The sequence below is a fragment of the Pelobates fuscus genome, chromosome 9, assembly GCF_036172605.1.
Source record: "Pelobates fuscus isolate aPelFus1 chromosome 9, aPelFus1.pri, whole genome shotgun sequence".
Classification (NCBI taxonomy): Eukaryota; Metazoa; Chordata; class Amphibia; order Anura; family Pelobatidae; genus Pelobates; species Pelobates fuscus.
This window is the reverse complement of record NC_086325.1, coordinates 163,142,014-163,164,368: the sequence shown is the minus strand read 5'-3', so window position 1 is coordinate 163,164,368 and position 22,355 is coordinate 163,142,014. Positions and strand designations below refer to the sequence as shown.

The window sequence follows — 22,355 nt, the reverse complement described above, 5'->3', positions numbered from 1 at the left end:
CTCTCTTCCTGTGCGTCAAACTTGTCGGGTTACAAATACGTGTCTGTTAGTCCACCCATTGTACAGCGCTACAGAACTTGTTGGCGCTTTATAAATAATAATAATATGAACTAGTTAATTCAATGCATTCAAGTCTCCCCCCTAGTGTACTGGTGAGAGATGAAAATATGTTTATACTAGTTTTACCCCTTAAGGACGGTGGGCGTTCTATGCCACCCTTTTTGGGGTGGCTTTAAATGTCGGAGGGCCGCATAGAACGTCCGCGCCGATCCCATGTCGGCGGTCGCGATCCTGGGGGTCTGTCTGGGAGCTCAGGCAGACCCCCACTGCCTGATCTGGGCCATGTAATCGTGGGGTCCTTGCGATCACATGGCCGGAATAGGCGGCTTGTGCAGTGCCTGCAGGGGGATAGCTCTCAGGCTGTCCCCATAATGCCTGCAAAAAAGTTTATAAAGTTAATAAAACTTTAACAAAAGTTTTTAACAAAGTAAATAAAAGTACTTGGATCGTATATATATATAGATAGATATATATAATATATACGATCCAAGTACTTTTATATGCACATACATACATAAACCTTTATTCTAAGTGCATTTTAAAATATATATATATATAAATTTTAAAATACACTTAGAATGACGTTAATGATATATATAATTATAATCATAAATATATATATAATCAATAAATAAATTGAAAAAATTAAAAATAAATGTAAATAAAATTAAATACCGGTTTTAATTTGTTCTAACTATATTTTGATATTAATATGCATATATATTAAAATTCATTTAGAATGACATTATAAATACATATTGTCCATATGTCTGACAAGAGCATAGTCTAGACTAAGCCAAATTTTCACACAGGTTAAGTCTTACCCTGCGAAGGCTCTAGCATGAACGCTACAACTACTATAACTAATATCGTATTGCCAAGCTACCGTTAACCTAATACTATTGTGAAACTTCGGTTTTATGCATGATTATCTCATCATTTAAAAAGTGCAATGTCTCCAAAGCCATATTTACACCTGTGAATGAAAATGTTGGCACCAGCTATTGTGGCAGTGCTGCTATTATGTTCAACATTTGCACAACTAGAATAAAGAATTACAAAATAAATACATATTGTGATGGACCACCTGGCACCCCGACTGGGTACCTCCGCCAAGTGATGCTTCCTAGCGAATGCTGAGGACCATAAGCACTGCACAGGACACCATAAGCACCCTAGACCCCATGAACTGCCACAGCTTGGTTGAGGTCTCGCCGTCCCTTCCCATCCTGGACCAAACTCCTGGATCCAGGGACTCAGTGGGAAGGTCTCTGCTCCAGGAGAGTACAGCTTTGAATCTCTTACAAGAGCTAGTAGTGATAGTTGTATAGCAGTTCCCTAAAACAAGAGACAGAACTCTGTGTTGAGAGTAAAGTAAGACTGAATTTTAATAAGAATAGTGATTACATGCACAACACTCCTGTGACAAACACACAATCCCTCCTCTCTGCCTGGGAGATAATTGGATCAGTAACTTTACTAATTATAATCCAATAATCTCCATGCACAGAAAAAAACATACTTTTTTTAAAACACCCCAAAAGTACCCTAAAAATACATAAAACCACACAAATGTTACATTCCATGATAGCCCTGATCTGGATGACCAACATATCCAAAAATCACCCAGATCAGTTCAGGGCAGGGGCGTACCTAGAGCATGTGGCACCCGGGGCGGGTCCTAGATTTGGCACTCCCCTGCCTCCCTCTCTCCAAAAAAAACAAAAACAAAAAACACCTACTAAATTTTTTAAATGTGTTCTTTTTTTTTACATTTTTTTAAAAATGTATTGAACAAATTTGTTAACTTTTTAAAACCCTTGCCCCCTTCTACAAAATCCCTGCACTTCCTCACACAGTTACAGGCAGACAGTCACACACAAGTACAAGCAGACAGTCACATGCACACAGTCACATGCAGACAGTCATACACATAGTTACAGCCACACACACACACAGTTACAGAAAGACCGTTACACACACACACACACAGTTACAGGTAGACAGTTACGCACACACACACACACACACACACACAGTTACAGGCAGACCGTTACACACGCACACACACTTTTACAGGCAGACAGTTACACACACGTACACACAGTTACAGGCAGACAGTTACACACACACACACATATTTACAGGCAGACAGTTATACACACACATACAGTCAGTTAAAAGAAGTTACACACAGTCACACACACTGTTACAGGCAGATAGTCACATATACAGTCACAGGCAGACAGTCATACACATAGTTACAGCCACACACACACAGTTACGCACACACACACACAGTTACAGGCAGACCGTTACGCACACACACACAGTTACAGGCAGACCATTACACACACACACACACACAGATACAGGCAGACAGTCACACACACACACACATATTTACAGGCAGACAGTTATACACACACACACAGTTACAGACACACACACAAGACAGACAGTCACACAGTTACAGACAGACACACACATATTCACACACACATATTTACAGGCAGAAAGTCACACACACACACACACACAGTTACAGGCAGACAGTTACAGACACACACACACACACACACACACACACACAGTTACAGGCAGACAGTTACAGACACACACACACACACACAGTTACAGGCAGACAGTTACAGACACACACACACATAGTTACAGGGTCAGGCAGACAGTCACACACACAGACACACACTCTTACTTACAGACAGTGTGGGCTGGAGGAGGAGTGGATTCCCTGAAGTCCTTACCTGGAGCCTGTTAGGTGGAGGAGCAGGGATTTCTTCTTGCTGCACCTCCATGGGCAGCAGTTACAGCAGCTTGTAAGGGCCGTGTTAAACCCCGCCCCCTCTCTCGGTTAGGCGCCGCCCCTAAATGGTTGTAGCTCCGCCCCCTTCTTGCTCCCATGTGGCCAGTTAAGCTTGCTGGTCTCCGTGTGAGCTGTGCGACACCCCAGCTGCCATGGGGCACAGCTCACACGTCCCCCATTAGCCCTCAGACCAGGGTCATTGCACCCCCCTACCAGGTGGCACCCGGGGCCCCTCTGCCCCCCCGTTAGTCCGCCACTGGTTCAGGGGTTCAGGAATTTCCTGGAAGTCATTTATTTGACTGACCGCAGGCATGGTCCCATAGCAGAAAATAGTTCCATAAAATCGCGGCTAAGTGCTGCTGGAGGACAGACCGTGAACCGTGAAGTTTTAATGCCGAAAATAACTGAAGCCAGCTCTTCTGCTGGGAAGATGCTATGGGGCATGTCTCTGGATGAAATTTGTATTTATTTATTTATTTTTTCACACAAACAAATATGAACACTAACTTTGGCCAGTGTTTGTGACTAAGTGGCTACTAAAAAAGACTGGACATACCCCATTTGCAATACCTTGTCTACATTTGCAAATGGTATGCCATTATGAGGGTAATTTTCATTCTTGGGCTATCATTTGGTCTCAAAGTCAACATAACCAGTCTGGCAAATGTCAATGTGTATAAACTGAAAAATGGTATGTGCTATATTTGACCCTGTAACTTTCCAAAACACCATACGATCTGTACATTGGGGGTACTGTTTTACTCGTGAGGCATCACTGAATACAAATATGTGTATTTTATTGCAGTAACAGCTAACAGTATTGTGACATTCACAGTTAAAATGTCATGCAGAACTAAATAGTAAAATGTCTTAATTTCTAAATTTTATTTTTATATTTTATTCATATTATGTTTAATACACAAATATTTGATGTGACATGAAAGCCCTGTTTTTCCGGACCAAAATGATATTTAATAAGTGTGGGTGCATTTAATATGAAAGAGGTGAATTACGCCTGAACAGACATATAGCGCAAATTCAAGGTTTTGTTTGCGTTCTGTTTTGATCACAACTTGTACAACTGCCTCAGTCCTTAAGGGGTTAATGTCATGGGAGTCCGCAGGAATTTTTCCGGGATGGGGGGGGCATAACTGTAAAGACATCTATGCTTGGCCCCTTTTTGACAGTGTCATGAAGGGGTTGAGCATAGTCATTATCACATAAAGCCAGGGTGAATAGCGTTTTCACAACTATGGTGTCAGGAATGCATGTTTGTATTCTTGACACTATAGTGTTTCTTTTTAGAAAATTAAAGGAACATTCTGGTCACCATAACAACTTCATCTAAATAAAAATGCTATGATGCCAGGAAGCCCCTGAGTGCTCTCTTTCCTTTAAGGGGTTAAACCGCTCTCAAATGGTTTAACCCCAAAGGCTTCCTCCAGCTCCAGGTCCCTCAGTGGTATTCGGCATCTGAAATGGAGTGTCAGGAAGTGCAGATTGACGTCAGGCATTGGTGCCACTGATTGGCTAGAGTTGACAGTTGACACGCTAAGCCAATCGCTAGTTCCCGGTTCATAAAAGTTTTGTACTTTTTTATGAATGGGGAGCTACTGATTGGCTTAGAGTGCCAGCTGATTCTTTTTGTTTATTAGGTAATGGTGGCTGTTGGTTCATATGGCAAAAATGGATTGTTTTGCATTTTTGAATAAGAAACAGCTGTTGTCATGCTCTTATAAAAATATCTATAGTTGTAGAATTTTTCCAATTTGTCAATTCTTAACCTAAAGTCTGCAATTGTTATTTCAATTCTCTTAATTTACCAGCTAAGCAAATAAACTCACTTGTGTTTTGAAAACATTTTTTATTGTTGGCAATAGTGATTTGGTCGAAACAAATTTTTCTTCTGTTCACAAATCTAGTCGGTGAATTTGAACTGTGCCTCAAAAGATAAATAAATTCCTTAATGACTAAAAACAGCAATGCCATGTCGTTATGCATCAGCAAAATTATATTAATACTATCTATATTAGCCCATATTTTTTTATAAATGTATTTAATATGAGCACGCTCTCTAGACAGAGAATTATCTTTGACACTAAAACTGCATTGAAACAATGTCAGTTATGACATTTCACCACTAGAGGTCTTAACAGTTCAGATTTACAGAGATATTCCATCCAAAATCTCAAATCTCACTATTGAAGCAAATTACCCAAAACAAAATTGTGCAGAACAACCATTTGGGTGGATTTCAGAGCTAACCTGGGCTTTTCCACAGAATGAGGTTGTTATTGAAGCTATAATGGAGTTTAAAATATGATATACATTTAAAACTGGATACGTACTTGAAACCTAATAGGCTCTTTAGAATGTATCACCACAGCTGTTTTTATTATTAATTCTCTTGTATAAATAGTTTGTTAATTTGTGGGTGTTTGGGCTTTTTTGATTGGTCTTTTAAACTTGAAATTTGATGCCACCAACCGCTGACAAGTTTTCTGAGGTGATTCCCTATATACAAACAGCATAAAGGAGGTGGTAAAGCGCACACAGTGATTATAGTTACCTCAAACAATAAAATTCCTATATAATATAAAAGAAAAACATCTCGTAGTGCAATATGTATGAACGGAAATTAAAAGGGAAAGGTATTTGGAAGTCGGCTCTAAACTGTGCTGGTGTCAGGTAAAACTTTGAAGATATACTTTGCTTTAGATCGGTGTACGTCCCAAAAGAGGATTGTTTTCAGCAGTATAAAATAATAAATTAAATTATTTTTATTAGAATGTACAGATAAATAAAATCAAATAACAGTAAAAACAAAAATGGCAGCACAACACGTTTCAACTAATGAAAGTATTTAGAAAACTGGGCAGACTAGATGGGCCGAATGGTTCTTATCTGCCGTCACATTCTATGTTTCTATGTTTCTGCTACACAGTCTTCGTCAGGTGCATATAACCAAAAAAACTAAAAGCATGGTATATATAACCCTCCCAATAATCTTAATATATCCCACCCAACTTTAAGTGATAAAATCCTGCCCATGCTATATATGGAAAATGGAAATGGGCCGGTCCTATGATGGTGGGCACAGTTTATTAGTAAAACCTATGCGAGCGCCACTCCCAATATGGCAACACATTAGTCCACAGTATATACAGTGTTCTCCCTTTTGGAATTTCCTCCGGCGTGATGTCCGACTTGTGTCTTCAGCGGTTCCACATCTGAACGCCTCAACCAAGATGGAGGCGCATCCGTACCTGGAATGATAACCGCAGTCGTTCCAGGCATGCAGTACTTCTATATCCACTCTTGGATGTCCACAGCAAAAAAGGAAGTGATGCAGCTGGTCCAACAAGTATCTATATTATAAAGTTTCACTTCCTGTTCGGTCAGTCCACTTAGATTCGTTAGGCAGACATATTGAGTGTGGGCACAGTAAGGGAAAAGTCCATAAATGAAGTCGTAGAAGTAACATAATAACTAATAAGAAACACAAACAGCAACTAAAATACTTTATATTGTGTACAAAGTGCTCGAGAGATAGCTTTTTATAAGTAGAGAATATATGATATGATATGCCACAAGCCTGAACCTTGAGTTCTTGTGTTAAAATATGTCAATGTCTAATTATTATCTTTTTAAGGGCACCAATGTTACTTACATAATTAACAACAAAGGGAATGTTTCTACTTTTTTCCTTTTTCTTGTATAATAAGAGATTGCCCCAACCAATTTGTCCTACCTTTTCTAAATCTTTCTGAAGGCTAATAATAGCAGATACTATAGTTAAAAGAAATGTTGTGCTACTGCTAACAAATGGATCATATGTAATATTAAATCAGAAAATTGAGAGTTATATATCTTCTAATTTTAAAGGTTGTTTGGAAATCTTTAAACTTTTCAATTATCGATCGAATATATGAGTCCAATGGGATTATGGAAATGAACGCAGTGATAAATACTAATTTTCATTCATATTAAAGGGATACTGTAGTCACCTGAACAACTTTAGCTTAATGAAGCAGTTTTGGTGTATAGAACATGCCCCTGCAGCCTCACTGCTCAATCCTCTGCCATTTAGGAGTTAAATCCCTTTGTTTATGAACCCTAGTCACACCTCCCTGCCTGTGTCTTGCACAGCCTTCCATAAACACTTCCTGTAAAGAGAGCCCTATTTAGGCTTTCTTTATTGCAAGTTCTGTTTAATTAAGATTTTCTTATCCCCTGCTATGTTAATAGCTTGCTGGACCCTGCAAGAGCCTCCTGTATGTGATTAAAGTTCAATTTAGAGATTGAGATACAATTATTTAAGGTAAATTACGTCTGTTTGAAAGTGAAACCAGTTTTTTTTTCATGCAGGCTCTGTCAATCATAGCCAGAGGAGGTGTGGCTAGGGCTGCATAAACAGAAACAAAGTGATTTAACTCCTAAATGACAGTGAATTGAGCAGTGAAATTGCAGGGGAATGATCTATACACTAAAACTGCTTTATTTAGCTAAAGTAATTTAGGTGACTATAGTGTTCCTTTAAAGTGACGTTCATTTTTCAAAATCAGCTAGTTTTACCATTCGAGTTTCAATTTACCCCAAGTCACTGATTAGTGAATAAACCTCACAGTGCTAAAGTCAGTCTCCCGATTCTAACAAAGTTAAATATTTAAAGTAATATATGTTTGTCCACCAATAATAAATGAGATAAGACTTTTACCTCCCACATTGACTCAATCCCACTCAGTTTCATTGCAAAACACACAAAATACATGAGTCAAAAAGTCAATACTCTGTGCTCATAGCTTGGAAAACACATGCAAACATTTAGTTTTCAGTTCAAGTATAGAAGGCAAAAGACGGGCAGCAATGAGAGGACTAGTTCTGACTGTCTTCTGCGCTCTAATTTGGGTAAAGGCAGTTCTTTGTCTTACAGAGGATCCATGCATAGGTAAACGCCACATTCACTCATTATGGTATAAAATTATTGCATGTGAGTTTAAACAAATTTAATTGATCCGTTCCGACACATTGACTAAATGATTCTACTGTTTTTATATAAGTTATATCATGATTATAAATTATTTATATTCCCTGTGTCTTTTATGTACGAAGGTTTGAATGTATCAATATTCATTATCTTTATTCGATATTGATATATATGTAAAATTGCCTGTTTATATTTATTTGATTGTTTATTTGCTCCTATTGTGTGTCGATGTTGTGTTTTGTAGTTGTGTCTTCGTATATGATAAATATTTACTAAAGAAATATTAAAATAATAAAATTATTGCTTTTCTTCGCTAAAGGGCAAGTTATGTTGGCCTCTAGTAACAATATTAAGGCTGGTGATGCAGAAATTTTAGAGCAAATCAAAAAAGACTAAATGTAGCACATATAAAATATATCATTAATTATGATAGATATAATTTTCCAATTGTATTTAAGAACTGCACAAAAATCACTGGCAGTTATATTTGAAAATGAATAAAATATAACAAAAAAAATAAACAGAAAAACATTTTTAGAACTCTCTTTTAAACGTCTCACTTATAATATTCACATTGTAATGCCTAGAAGGATTTAATTTCCATTTACTCTTAAATTTGTTTTACCAACTTCTTCTCTCACAACAGTGGATACCAAAAATGTTAAGGGCACCATTTCAGGACTCCTTACGGGACCTCCTGGGGGCCCAGGACAAAAAGGAGCACCTGGATCTTTGGGATCAAGAGGGAAGCAAGGTAACAAGGGCAATTAACCTCCAGTGTAACTATTGCTACTGACAATGAACAGTGATATAGATTAAATGCACGCATAATCATACTGTCTAATGGATAATACATTCAGGGCCCCAGAAGAGAGATATATGGGAAAGCTAGTACATTATGTAACAACTCAGTTTAAATACAAATTCCCCCCCAAAAAACATTTTTGTGATTGATCTGAAATGGTTAAATAAAACTTTATATTGAACTGTATTTATATTTACTGTTTGTGCTAGGCACCTTTTATTTTACATCTCTTGTCAATAGGAAGCAGGGCTAATATACCTCTCCTGCTGGCTGTACACCATAAACCATGTAATTTGTTTGTACTTTGAATTTTATTTTTTGTAAAGGAGATAAAGGACCACGTGGCAATCCTGGTGCTCTAGGACTCAAAGGTAAATAACTTTATTTTTTTTTTAATTGCCTATAATAAGAAGCAATTTTGCTATTAATTGGACCTTCATCACTGTTTTTAGTCTTCTTGTCTTATTTTTTAGTAATTTAATTACTTTACCCTACGCGTTTTTCCTATTTTTTTTTGCCAATTTAAAACATTTAAGAACGCATTATCAACTTGGTAAAATGAAAAGCATGAAAATTACTGTTTTTGAAATTACAAAAACTTGATGAAATCTGTATTTTGTTTACAGATTCATTACTTCAATCAATTTAAAAAAAGGAAAAGTCTTTAATGCTATATCCTTTTTTTTCTCATTGCAGCTAAAGAAAGTAACTGATTCTGATATATTTAATATAGGAAGCGATTCCTTTTAAAGTTAATGTGAACCTTGAGTTTTTTGGCCCTGAAGACACTGACAGGGTTATTGGCTAAAGTATAAATTGACAGGAATTCAAAATACATTTCCTATTTCGGGCTAAAATATTTTAAATGAAAAAGGTCCTCAAACTCAGGATGACATTTTGACCTAAAATGTGAAATTTAATTAGAATTTCTGACAATTCACATGTTAATGAATAATTATGTGTGTCATTGCAAATAAAACCTGTGAAGATCATTAATCATATAATTATGATATAATTCATCTCCAGGTGATGATGGTGCACCAGGAGCTCCTGGACTTGCTGGAGAGCCTGGACTCAAAGGTAAAACAACTCCTGGTACACGCTGTGAAGCTTTGTGGTTATGTTCACATTTAGCCCCATGTCTGCATTGGGGGATGAATGTGTTTTTTATTTAAGGTGGGGGAAGGGGGTTGTGTTGCAAACAAATACGTATATTTTTGTGTTTTGTAATACAGAAATATTCTAAAAAGAATATTTAAAAATCAAAAAGAAAACTATAAAAAAAGGCAAATTATGGGTGTAGTGGGCTGCAAACAAATGGCCATTTTCCATGTCCTTCTTTTTTGCTCGGAAAAAAAGTTTTTTCTTGCACTCGCATTATGGAGAATTGCACTTACCGTTAAAGCCCGATCGGATCTTCGCTAAAAGGCTATTTAAAAAAAATTAAAAAAATTAAATTGGCAAATATCTGACTTTATTTCAAACATGACTTTGCTCTCCTTCATTCCAAACAAATTCATGAAGTACTATTTCTTAAAGAAAAACAAATAGTTACATAGTTATATAGCTGAAAATAGATTTGCGTCCATCAAGTTCAGCCTTTCTCACGTTTGTTTTTTGCTGTTGATCCAAAAGAAGGCAAAAAACCCAGTCTGAAGCGCTTCCAATTTAGCAACAAACTAGGAAAAAATCCTTCTTGACACCAGAATGGCAGTCAGATTTATCCTTTGATCAAGAAGATGTTACCCCACAAATAAAAAAATGATATCTCTGTATATTATGTTTTTGCAAGTATTTATACAAATTCTGTTCAAACATCTATATAAAACCACTTCTTCAGGCAGAGAATGACATATCCTTATTGTTCTTACTGTAAAAAAAACAACAACTTATTTTGCCTTAGACTAAATCTCCTTTCTTCCAGTCTAAATGTGTGACCTTGTGTCCTATATATGGTCCTGTTTATGAACAGATTTCCAGACAATATTTGTATTGGTATTTGAATAATGTTATCATATCCCCTCTGAGGAGCCATTTTTCTAAAATAAACAGATTTAAATTTGTTAACGTTTCTTCATAACTAAAATGCTCCATTCCTTTTATTAATTTTGTATAGCCGGCCTCTGCACTCTTTCTAGTGCCATAATATATATATTTTGGAACAGGTGCCTACAATTGCACAACATATTTAAGGTGTGGTCTTACCAGTGATTTATAAAGAGGCAAAATTATATTTTCATCCTGAGAATTAATGCCCTAGATATACATCATAATACCTTACTGGCCTTGGCAACTGCCAATTGACATTGCACATTGTTGCCTAGTTTGTTGGCTATAACAATTCCCAAATCCTTCTCGTGTGTTGTTATCCCTAATCCATTGCTATTTAGGGTGTAAATTTCTTGTGCATTCTTTACTCCAAAGTACATTTTTCTACATTAAATTATATCTGCCATTTGAGTGCACAGACCCCTGATCTATCTAAATCACTCTGCAGCAAAGCAATATCCCTAAAAATAGTGATAAAGACTGCATTGTGTCTTCACGTTTAGCTTTATTTAATTATTTATATATTCATTTATGTATTCTTTATTACATAGGAGATGATGGAGAGCAAGGATTAAAAGGACCAAAAGGTATCGCAAACATAACAGTGCAACAGCAAACATAACAGTGCAGCAGCAAACATAACTGCAATTTTTGTTTTATTTTAAGGATATCATATTTGATTACCTCTAACATGATTTTTAGAATCTGTTATATCATTACGATTATGTTACATTGTGATTTTGGATTCTTTTGAGCATGTTTTGAGAGTTGATCCATATTAGGTTCTATAAGGATTTAATTGTATATTCTATCCCTGCAGGGATTAAAGGTGATCCATTTCGCGGTAAGAACATTGTAAATATTCTTTGTGAAACTTTCATGTCTAAATGTATAAAGTAAAATAGTAAATTTGAGAATTCCAAAAAAATTATAAACACGCCCCTGCCTCAGTTTCTCCTATTGTTTTCTAAAGGCATAAAAGTAGAAGAAGCACAGGATTTGGGCTACTAATTCCTCACAGATGAAATGTCCACTTAATAAGACAACCTGCTTTGGGCAGAGGACACGTTGATATTATCACTGCTATGATTTTATTTAAAGAACTACTATCATTACATTTTCACTTCTCATATTGGAAAAGTTTATTACATTTAATGGAACATAATGATTTGTTTTAATTATTATTATTTTTTATTGATATTGATATTGATATTTTTGAGAAAATTTCACCTGAATTATGGGTTTAATTTTATTGGAAAAATAGTAATTAAACATAATGCATTTGTACACCCCTCACACCCCAAACCTTTAGACCAGAATCTACTTTAAGATGTTATTGCTTGTCAGATAAAATGCATTCAATGTAGACATCTAACTTATGAGAAGGGCTTCTCCCCCTCCCAATCCTTTTGGACATCCAACAGCCTCAATTTCCAGGATCTTCTTACATAAGTGCTGTGTTGTTGTTTTTTTTCTAATAATCTAGTTATGCTAATGAAATCGATTTGATTCTTTCATCAAATCAGGAAATCTTTTGGGCAAATCTAAAAATGCCATTAATACAATGTTCTCTAAGATATTTATTCTATTTCCCCACAGTTGTCAGAGTTGGTACAGATAAAGGTAAGGGAATGTGGAACTTTAAAATATATGTGCATTCTCTCTCTCCCTCCCTGGCTACCTAAATGTCCCTCCCTCCATGGTTTCCATGGTAACTTCTCCACATTTAGATCTTTGTCCTACAATTACATTCTGAACATCAGCCAATATGTTATCTAGCAACAGGTCCAAAGAACTGTCAGGAGGTCCAAGATCAGGGAGAATTCCTCAGCGGCTGGTACACCATATACCCAGATGGCAAGACTCCTTTAAGAGTTATGTGTGATTTAGAAACAGATGGTGGAGGATGGATTGTAAGTTGGAAAATGCTGTTTTAGAAACATTATTGTTCATTGTTAGGTGGTAGATAAAAAACAATATCTTATGAATGTATGTATCTTTAAAAAAGTATATGAGCCATTGTGACTTATAACATTGTTAAAGGACCACTCTAGGCACCCAGACCACTTCAGCTTAATGAAGTGGTCTGGGTGCCAGGTCCAGCTAGGGTTAACTAATTTTTTTATAAACATAGCAGTTTCAGAGAAACTGCTATGTTTATCAATTAGTTAAGCCTTCCCCTATTTCCTCTAGTGGCTGTCTCACTGACAGCCGCTAGAGGCGCTTGCGTGATTCTCACTGTGAAAATCACAGTGAGAGCACGCAAGCGTCCATAGGAAAGCATTATGAATGCTTTCCTATGTGACCGGCTGAATGCGCGCGCAGCTCTTGCCGCGCGTGCGCATTCAGCCGACGGGGAGGAACGGAGGCGGAGAGGAGGAGGAGAGCTCCCCGCCCAGCGCTGGAAAAAGGTAAGTTTTAACCCTTTTCCCCTTTCCAGAGCCGGGCGGGAGGGGGTCCCTGAGGGTGGGGGCACCCTCAGGGCACTCTAGTGCCAGGAAAACGAGTATGCTTTCCTGGCACTAGAGTGGTCCTTTAATAAAGATCAAATAGTTCATTCAGATGTGAGATTTTAATCTTATAATCACGCTATAATGTTATGCCCGTTTTTATCACCTATACCAGTGGTGGGCAATCTTTCGGCCCTCCAGATGTTTTGGACTACATCTCACTTGATGCTTTGCTAACGTGATGGCTCTAAGAGCATTAAGGGAAATGTAGTCCAAAACATCTGGAGGGCCGCAGATTGCCCACCCCTGACCTATACAATAGGATTAGGATTATATATTCTCATATTATCTCATATTATTAGGATTATATATTATCTCATATAATTAGGATTACATATTATCTCATATTATGTAATAGGATTGTTTAACTCCTGTTTGTAACCTGCAAAGTGAAAATGCTACAATTTAAAAAAATAAAAACAATAGCCAATGAAATCAGTGTACACTCTCTGCAGGTCTTCCAAAAGCGTGTAGATGGTTCTGTGGATTTCTACCGTGACTGGATATCTTACCGCAGAGGATTTGGTGATCAATACGGGTTTTGGCTTGGAAATGACAATATTCATGATCTTACTTCTGAAGGTGATCGTGCTGGTGAAGTGTTATATAGAATCATAACTGGCTTATTCACAAAATGCAGAGTTGTGGTGAAATGGGAAACCAATGTTTTAAATTTAGGTCAAAATGGGGGGGAAAAAAAACTACAATGTGATTATATTTTAATCTTATATTTAACTATTTGGTTTCCAATACTACACAATTAAATGTTTAAGTTACACATCAAAAGTAAATTGTTTGTCAGAGTTGTACTTTAAGTATTTCTACATTTATCATGTGATCATGGCATTTATATAATTCATCTGTTGCATTTGTCAGACGTAATCCAAATATTCTGAGGCGTGAGTGTCCCTTAAGGTCTGATGTTGGACATGTGTAAATGTATACATTTTGAATTTGACATTCAGAGATTCAATATTAACCAATGGTTTTGTAATGTTGCCTGACGCTCTTGCCTTCTGCCGCAAGAGTAGGGCCAGTCGATGGGCTTTGTGAGACGTCGAACAGAAAGAAGTACCACAATCCATTTCGACAACATTCCATGAGCAATGTTATAGATACAAATAAATATACAACCATACCTGGCAGTTTGTGATTACAATAGATTCCTTTTTTCAATTATCTTTCTGTTTTACTACTGGCCACTGATGACCTGGAATGGTAGGACACAAGGTTTGAAAGGTAATATTTATATATATATATATATATATATATATATATTGATAAATATAAAACCATAGGATAGGACCTGCCAAAAATGGGGGTACACTGGCATTGGGGCAGGCTTATACAATGTATGATCATATATTGTAACTAAATCCCCATTATTCTTACCTAAGTCAGATGTATAAAAAAAAACTATTAAATCATGTGAGCTTGCTGAGTTGCTGTTTAGTGATTAAGTGAGTGTGCTGGAGCTTGTATGTTTATATATATATATATATATATATATATATATATATAATCTAAAATTGATTTATATATTTACAGGTAACTTTGACCTTCGAGTTGATTTAGAAGATTTTAGGGACAGTCGTGCTTATGCCACATACAGTGGTTTCTACATCGATGGGGAGAAGGAGCAATATACACTTCATATAGACAAGCATATTGGGGGCAATGCAGGTAATATCCCCTGCTAAAATACAAAATAAAAAGGCAATAAAAATGAAGAATGGATAAAATATAAACCTACCAATAAAAGTATAATGAATGTTCTTCTTTATGATTACTGTCTGTCCATGATGTAATTGACTGGTTGGAACAAGGTCCTTGAAGTTGGAAGTATTACTCCAGAATTATTCACAGTAAAAAGAAGAAAATTGATTTACAGGGGTTCAAGGTGTGTCCATTGTCTGATCATGCTATAGAAGACAACACGGACACTGGTCATCACAAGAGTGTAGGAAATGTCTTCCTGGTCCCTCAGAATAGTCAGATATTCATAGGGGGTGGATGTTTGTAGTGGGGTGGTCACTGTTTTCTTGTTAGTATTTATATGTTGTTTCTCACCATTGGTTGTATCCTAATTATCTGTGGTCTTTTGTTTGTTTTTAAATGCAGGGAACTCACTGATGTTTCACAACAACATGAAATTTTCCACCAAGGACCAAGACAATGATATGCGTGAGGGCTCCAGCTGTGCTGAGTTACATCATGGCGCCTGGTGGTTTGAGTCCTGCGTCTTATCATCACTGAACGGGAAATATCTGGGAAGTCAAAGTAAAGAAAAAGATGGAATTGTTTGGGCATCCTTCCGAGGGTTCGCTTCACTCAAATCTTCGGAAATGAAATTTCGACCTGCATCATGACACAAAATGCTAGCGACATAAATTGGAGTAACAGAAAGATGACTACAACTCTTGATGAGAATTATCACTGTGATGTGACATTATCATTTCTCTACGATGATAGACTGACACAAAATAACAACTGTCTAGTTGTATTAGAAGTGACAGAAAAATACGCTATAAAAATAAAATTACACCTAACTTCCTCTCTGTATGTGCAGTCCTAATCCGAGCCCACATCAGCAAATCATTAACGTATATAATATTATATATACCTGACCATCTATCTGATCACAATGACTGTTCATTCACTTTACTCCCATATCGCTGTCATTCTTTTTTCTTTATTAGTTAATAGTCGCTGTTGGTTAATAAGGTCCAAGTAGATTGTTTTGCATTTTCCATAATAAATAGCTGTTGTCACAGTCTTGTGTCTTTTTTACTTTGCACACACATTTAAAAAGTGAAAAGTTGTTTACAAAATATCGTTGAGAAAACATTTTAATAACTATAGTATAGTTACCCACAAAATCTTTTTTTTTGTTAGTAACACAGTGTGCCGAAACAACTTGAGTTGGACTTAAGTAAATGGAGGGTATCAAATGCTGCTGTTAATAAGAAGAAGAGTAACAGAAGAAGTAAAAAAACAAACCCGTAGCTTAATGAAGCAGTTTTGGTGTGTAAATTATGCCCCTGCTGTCTCACTGCCCAATTCTCTGCCATTTAGGAGTCAACTCCCATTTGTTTCTGTTTATACAGCCCTAGCCACACCTCCCCTGGCTGTAACTCACAGCCTGCATGAATAAACTGGTCATTTTAAATCAGATCTCACAGCACAGTGTGTATAATTTAGAAGCTTTTATCTCCTGCTCTGTAGATTGAACTTTAATCACACACACAAGAGGCTGTTGCATGCTCTAACAGGCAATTAATAGAGCAGGTGAAAATAAATTCTAAATTAAACACGCTGAGTAATAAGGGAAGTTCACAAAAAGTTAATTCTTTTTCAGGAAGTGTGCAGGGAGGCTATGTGTAGCTCAGTCAGAGGATAGGTGGCTAGGGCTGGCAGTACAAACAAAGTGATATAACTCCAAAATGGCAGAGAATTTTGAGCAGTGAGACTGCAGGGTCAAGAATTTAACACCAAAACCCACTCCATTAAGCTAAAGGTGTTTTGGTGCATAGAGTGTCTCTTTAACTATAGAGACACATGGGGATAGAAACATATAACTACCACTACCCTCTCAATAAAGTAATACTTCCTGATATTATTTTTAAACCTTTGCCCCTCTAATTTAAGACTATGTCCTCTTGTTGTGGTAGTTTTTCTTCTTTTAAATATGGTCTCCTCCATTACTGTGTTGATTCCCTTTATGTATTTAAATGTTTCTATCATGTCCCCCCTGTCTCGTCTTTCCTCCAAGCTATACATGTTAAGATCCTTTAACCTTTCCTGGTAAGTTTTATCCTGCAATCCATGAACCAGTTTAGTAGCCCTTCTCTAAACTCTCTCTAAAGTATCATTATCCTTCTGAAGATACAGTCTCCAGTACTGTGTACAATATTCCAGTGAGGTCTCACCAGTGTTCTGTACAATGGCATGAGCACTTCCATCTTTCTACTGCTAATCATGGGTGTCCGCAGGAATTATTCCGGGGGGGGGGGGGGGGGGGGCATAATTGTAATGACATCCATGCTTGGCCCCTTTTTGACAGTGTCATGAAGGGGAGGAGCATAGTCATTATCACATAAAGCCAGGGTGAATAGAGTTTTCACAACAATGGTGTCAGGAATACATGCTTGTATTCCTGACACTATAGTGATCCTTTAAGCAAATTAAAGGAACATTCTGGTCACCATAACAACTTCATCTAAATGAAAATGCTATGATGCCAGGAAGTCCCTGGGTGCTCTCTTTCCTTTAAGTGGTTAAACCGCTCTCAAATGGTTTAACCCCAAAGGCTTCCTCCAGCTCCAGGTCGCTCAATGGTATTCGGCATCTGAAACGGAGTGTTAGGAAGTGCAGATTGACGTCAGGCATGGGTGACGCTGATTGGCTAGAGTGGACAGTTGACGCTGTAAGCCAATCGCTAGTTCCCGGTTCATAAATGTTTTTTACTTTTTTTGGAATGGGGAGCTACGGATTGGCTTAGAGTGCCAGCTGACCGCTCTAGCCAATCAGCAGCACCCCTACCCAGCGGCCCTCTGTGCTTCCTGACACTCAGTAAATAAAAGTGAACACATTAACACTGATATTTTTTTTTACTTGGGGAGATGAGAAGGTCCAGAGTTTCCCTGCCAGGCCCAGGTACCAAAGCCTTATGATGTGGTGTCAAGAATAAAGTGGAGGGTTCACTTCATTTGTCCTTCCTGCTCCAATCTCCTTTTCTTCTCCTTCTTTTGACAGTCTTCTTTTTCTTCTGCCACTGTCTTCTATATTTGGCTCCTTCTGCTCCTTTACCTTTCTGCTCCTTTCTGCTTATTTTGTGCCCTTCTGCTCCTTTATCATTCTGATTCCTTTCTGCTCCTTGCAGACTCTTTCTGCTCCTTCTCCTATTTTAGCTTTGTGCTCCTTGCTGTCCCTTTCTGCTCCTTCTTCTACTTTACCTTTGTGCTCCTTCTGATTCTTTCTGCTCCTTTACCTTTGTGCTCCTTCTGTCCCTTTCTGCTCCTTGCATACCCTTCCTGCCCCTGCTCCTTTCATACCCTTCCTGCTCCTTGCTGCCCCTGCTCCTTGCAGACTCTTCCTGCTCCTTGCTGCCCCTGCTCCTTGCAGACCCTTCCTGCTCCTTACTGACTCTTCATTTAGGCTGCCCCCCACCCCCCATGCCTCACTTCCCTAATCTATAAAATGCCCCCCCATGCCTCACTTGCCTAATCTATATGCTGCCCCCCATGCATCACTTGCCTAATCTATAGGCTACCCCCCCATGCCTCACTTGCCTAATCTATAGGCTGTCTCTCCCCCCATGCCTCACTCCCCTAATCTATAGGCTGCCCCCCATGCCTCACTCCCCTAATCTATAGGCTGCCCCCCCACATGCCTCACTCCCCTAATCTATAGGCTGCCCCCCCACATGCCTCACTCCCCTAATCTATAGGCTGCCCCCCATGCCTCACTCCCCTAATCTATAGGCTGCCCCCCACATGCCTCACTCCCCTAATCTGTAGGCTATTTTACCCCCCCCCCCCCCCCATGCCTCACTTACCTGATCTGTAGGCTGTCTCTGTTGCCTGCATGTGTTGCTCCCCTGCGGTTTCAATCAGCAGAGAGAAGCAGGGATAGATGCAGCTTCCTATGCCTGTCTCTAGCCATACACAGCGCCACCTACTGGCAGTTTATTTTAAATCTCACCTGAAAAATTGCAGAACAAGCTGAAAAATCCAGGGGGGCAAAAAGCCGTTCCCCCGTCCCCCCGCGGACGCCCATGCTGCTAATACCTCTCCGTATACAACCAAGCATTCTGCTAGCATTTCCTTCTATGTGCATCAGAAAAGGCCTTACTGATATCTAGGTAAACAATGTCTACTGCACCACCCTGATCTATTATTTATTTACCCAACTAAAACATTTTTACAAGATTAGTTTGGCATGACCTCCCTGAAGTAAACCCATGTTGTCTCTGATCTTGAAATCCATGTGTTTTTAGATGTTCAACAATCCTATCCTTTAACATGCTTTCCATCCCTTTCCCCAATACTGAAGTAAGGCTTACTGGCCTATAGTTGCCCGACTCCACCCTACTACCTTTCTTGTGAATGGGCACAACATTCGCTAACTTCCAATCTTCTGGGACTACTCTTGTTAACAATGATTGGTTAAATAAATCTGTTAATGGTTTTGCTAGTACACCACTAAGCTCTTTTAATAACTTTGGGTGTATTCCCTCGGGCCCTATTGACTTATTTGTCTTTACTTTTGACAGTTAAAATACAACCTCTTCCTCTGTAAACTCACATGTAACAAATTACTCATTTGTCCTTTTTCCTAACTGAGGTCCCTTTCCTTCATTTTCATCTGTAAATACTGAACAAAAATATTCATTGAGGCAGTCAGCTAGACCTTCATCCTCTTCTACATACCTTCATTCTTTTGTTTTTAATCTAACTAATCCTTGTTTTACTTTCCTTTTCTCATTTATGTATCTAAAAATGCTTTGTTTCCTTTTTTTTTACTGACTGTGCTATATTCTCATCTGTGTGTGATTTGGAAGCTCTTATAACTTGCTTAGCCTCGTTCTGCCTAATCTTATAGATCTGTCTATCTTCCTCACTCTGATTTTTTTTAGAATTACTAGATGCTAAATGTTAGTTTTTTACTATTTTGTCCACTTCTGCGGAGTACCACAGTGGTTTATAATTGTTTTGGCTCCTACTGACAAGCCAAAGCAATTTACTGTTGCCTTAAGTAGTGTGACTTTTAAATAATTCAGTTTCTCCTGGACTCTAGTTAAACTGCTCCAGTCTGATAATGACTCCGTTACACATATTCTAATTTTATAAAAGTCTGTTTTTCTATAATCGAAAACTTTTGTTTTTGGGGCTTGTGGTCACTAGACCCTAAACTTTCACCTACAATAACATCTGATACCAAATCCCTGTTTTTTAACATGAAATCTAGTATGTCCTCCTTACGATATTCTACTATTCTTCCCTGATGAAGTTAGCGCAGTCTTACGAAACGCGTAGGAACGATTGATTCATCAAGCCAGGACCTCACACAGAGATCAACAGCGATCAGCCGCATACAACTTCACAGCCTGAGCGCGCTCGGCACCGATGGTAGCTTGGACAAAGGGAGATCCCCAACTAACTACAAGGGAACCCGGAGAAGGGAGAACATCGCTCCAGCCCTCTACCAGACTATTGAGGAGCTTACCCGGCACAAGACCGACAGGATCTACACCCTTACTGAGAAAGTTCAAACGGCCGATGCCTGTGCAAATTTAAACACCAACAGGCTTTTTTCCTGTGCTATTCAACTCACATACCGATAGAAAGACCCAGGAGCGACAAGAACAGAGCTCTCCCCAAAACTATCAGGTCGGACTTTTATGTTTATTTTTCGTTTTTCAAACATAATTTTTCTAAATTTTTACCAATTTTTACCCTACTTCAATTTGTACTCTGTTATTTTGGTTTTTCTATTGCTGTGTTTGAAATTAGTGTGCCTACTCAATTTAGTACGATTAGGTACCAGTTTAAACTATTGTATCTCAGCATAGATACCAGCATACACAGATTTATTTTTATATTTCACGTTTAATAAGACAAATAAAATGTTTTCTTTCATATGTGAAAAGTTTGTATGAAGTTTGCGCTTCTTTAAATACTTCTATTGGTTATATTGTTTAGAGAAAGTGTAGGGATACTTTCTATCAATGGAACTGCATCTCTAACACAACCCTTACGTATTTTAATAGACACACTCCGGATTAAGTGATACTTTACTTTTAATACTTAAACTGACACTTTGTCCTAAATATTACATCCTATTATTGGGAGTATATTTGTTTGAGCAAATTTATACTTAACCTGTCCTCCTTACGAGTTGGCTCCTCAACGCCTTGTTTTAGAGACAATCCCAGTAGGAAGTTTAAAATATGTGTGCTCCCGGCACAAGCAGCTATTTTTGTTTTCCCGCTCACATCAGGAAGAATAAAGTCACCCATGATGATAACTTGCCCCTTCATTGTCATTTTAGCTAATTCCTCAACTAGTAGATTATCTAACTCTTCAATTTGTCCTGGGGGCCTATAAATCACACCTACACGAGTTACTGTGTGATTACCAAATTCTAACGTAACACAAACGGACTCTATGTTGGCCTCACTAACTTTTATTAGGCTAGATGTTATGCTATCCTTCACATACAGGGCCAACCCTCCCCTTTCTTGCCTTCCCTGTCTTTTCTAAATAAAGAGTACCCTGGTATTGCTGTCATTCTTCTCATTATACCATGTCTCAGTAACAGCGACTAAATCTACATTATCAGTTGCCATTATTCCCACAAGTTTATGGATTCTCTAAACTGCGAGCATTTGTAGACATGACTCTAAGCTTCTCATTTTTTAACACATTCGCTACAGGCACTTTCTGTCCTTTTTGGGGGGGCAATTGGATTGATGTTTACTCCCCCCCTCCTAGTTTAATTACTTTCTAGCAAAGCCACTGAACTGCTCACTGAGAGCATTTGTTCTTTTTTTTGTACAGTTCAATTCCATTCCAAATAGAGCTACCATGAAAAATGAAGCGCTTGAGACCATCTACCAAGGCACAAGATAGGAATTGCAGTACTGCATTATGTAACTATGTACACCATTAACAGCGCCCTCTATTGTTTAGCATGATAAACATACTCTTATGTACATGAAAACTGATATTACTTCTTCAACAATATGCCCTAATGGTAGCTACATAGGAGTTTTAATGTCCTTACTAAATATATTGCTAACACCTTTTTTTTTTTTTTTTGCCATCAGAAAGCTGAAATGTGAACTAAAACTCCCAGAAACACCTGTTCTTCCCATAAAGTCCTGCCATGCTGAGATGTATGGAATGGACTTAGCATTTGCTAAAGAAAAGCATCCTGGTTGGCTAATCACGTCCTGTTCTTAGCAAAAATAATTGCAAAACTTGTTAATCCTAGGATTTATTGCAAATGTTGCTACTTGCTTTTTTTTTTTAATCTATTAATATTTTGAATTAATTGCTTTTAGTTGTTTTTATTATTTTTATCTGGTCTTAATATGCATTAAAATGAACAGTCCTT

General features: G+C 37.9%; 1 protein-coding gene across 1 annotated transcript; it reads left to right on the top strand.

Annotated features, from left to right (window-relative positions):
* Positions 1-7,687: 7,687 nt before the first annotated feature.
* On the top strand, positions 7,688-16,008 carry LOC134573281 (ficolin-2-like). The gene is made up of 11 exons (XM_063432939.1): positions 7,688-7,832; positions 8,518-8,625; positions 9,003-9,047; positions 9,703-9,756; positions 11,277-11,312; positions 11,546-11,569; positions 12,325-12,348; positions 12,505-12,638; positions 13,691-13,817; positions 14,784-14,918; positions 15,357-16,008. The coding sequence occupies exons 1-11, from the start codon at positions 7,751-7,753 to the stop codon at positions 15,602-15,604; spliced, it is 1,017 nt and encodes a 338-aa protein (XP_063289009.1). The 5' UTR covers positions 7,688-7,750; the 3' UTR covers positions 15,605-16,008.
* The last annotated feature ends 6,347 nt before the right edge of the window (positions 16,009-22,355 follow it).

What these genes read in the sequence shown, in the direction of transcription:
- LOC134573281 (XM_063432939.1), top strand. Translation starts at nt 7,751, where the DNA reads ATGAGAGGACTAGTTCTGACTGTCTTCTGCGCTCTAATTTGGGTAAAG. An exon ending in GGGATCAAGAGGGAAGCAAG is followed by an intron (nt 8,626 to 9,002) that starts GTAACAAGGGCA and finishes TTTTTTGTAAAG; the next exon opens with GAGATAAAGGACCACGTGGC. An exon ending in GCATATTGGGGGCAATGCAG is followed by an intron (nt 14,919 to 15,356) that starts GTAATATCCCCT and finishes TTTTAAATGCAG; the next exon opens with GGAACTCACTGATGTTTCAC.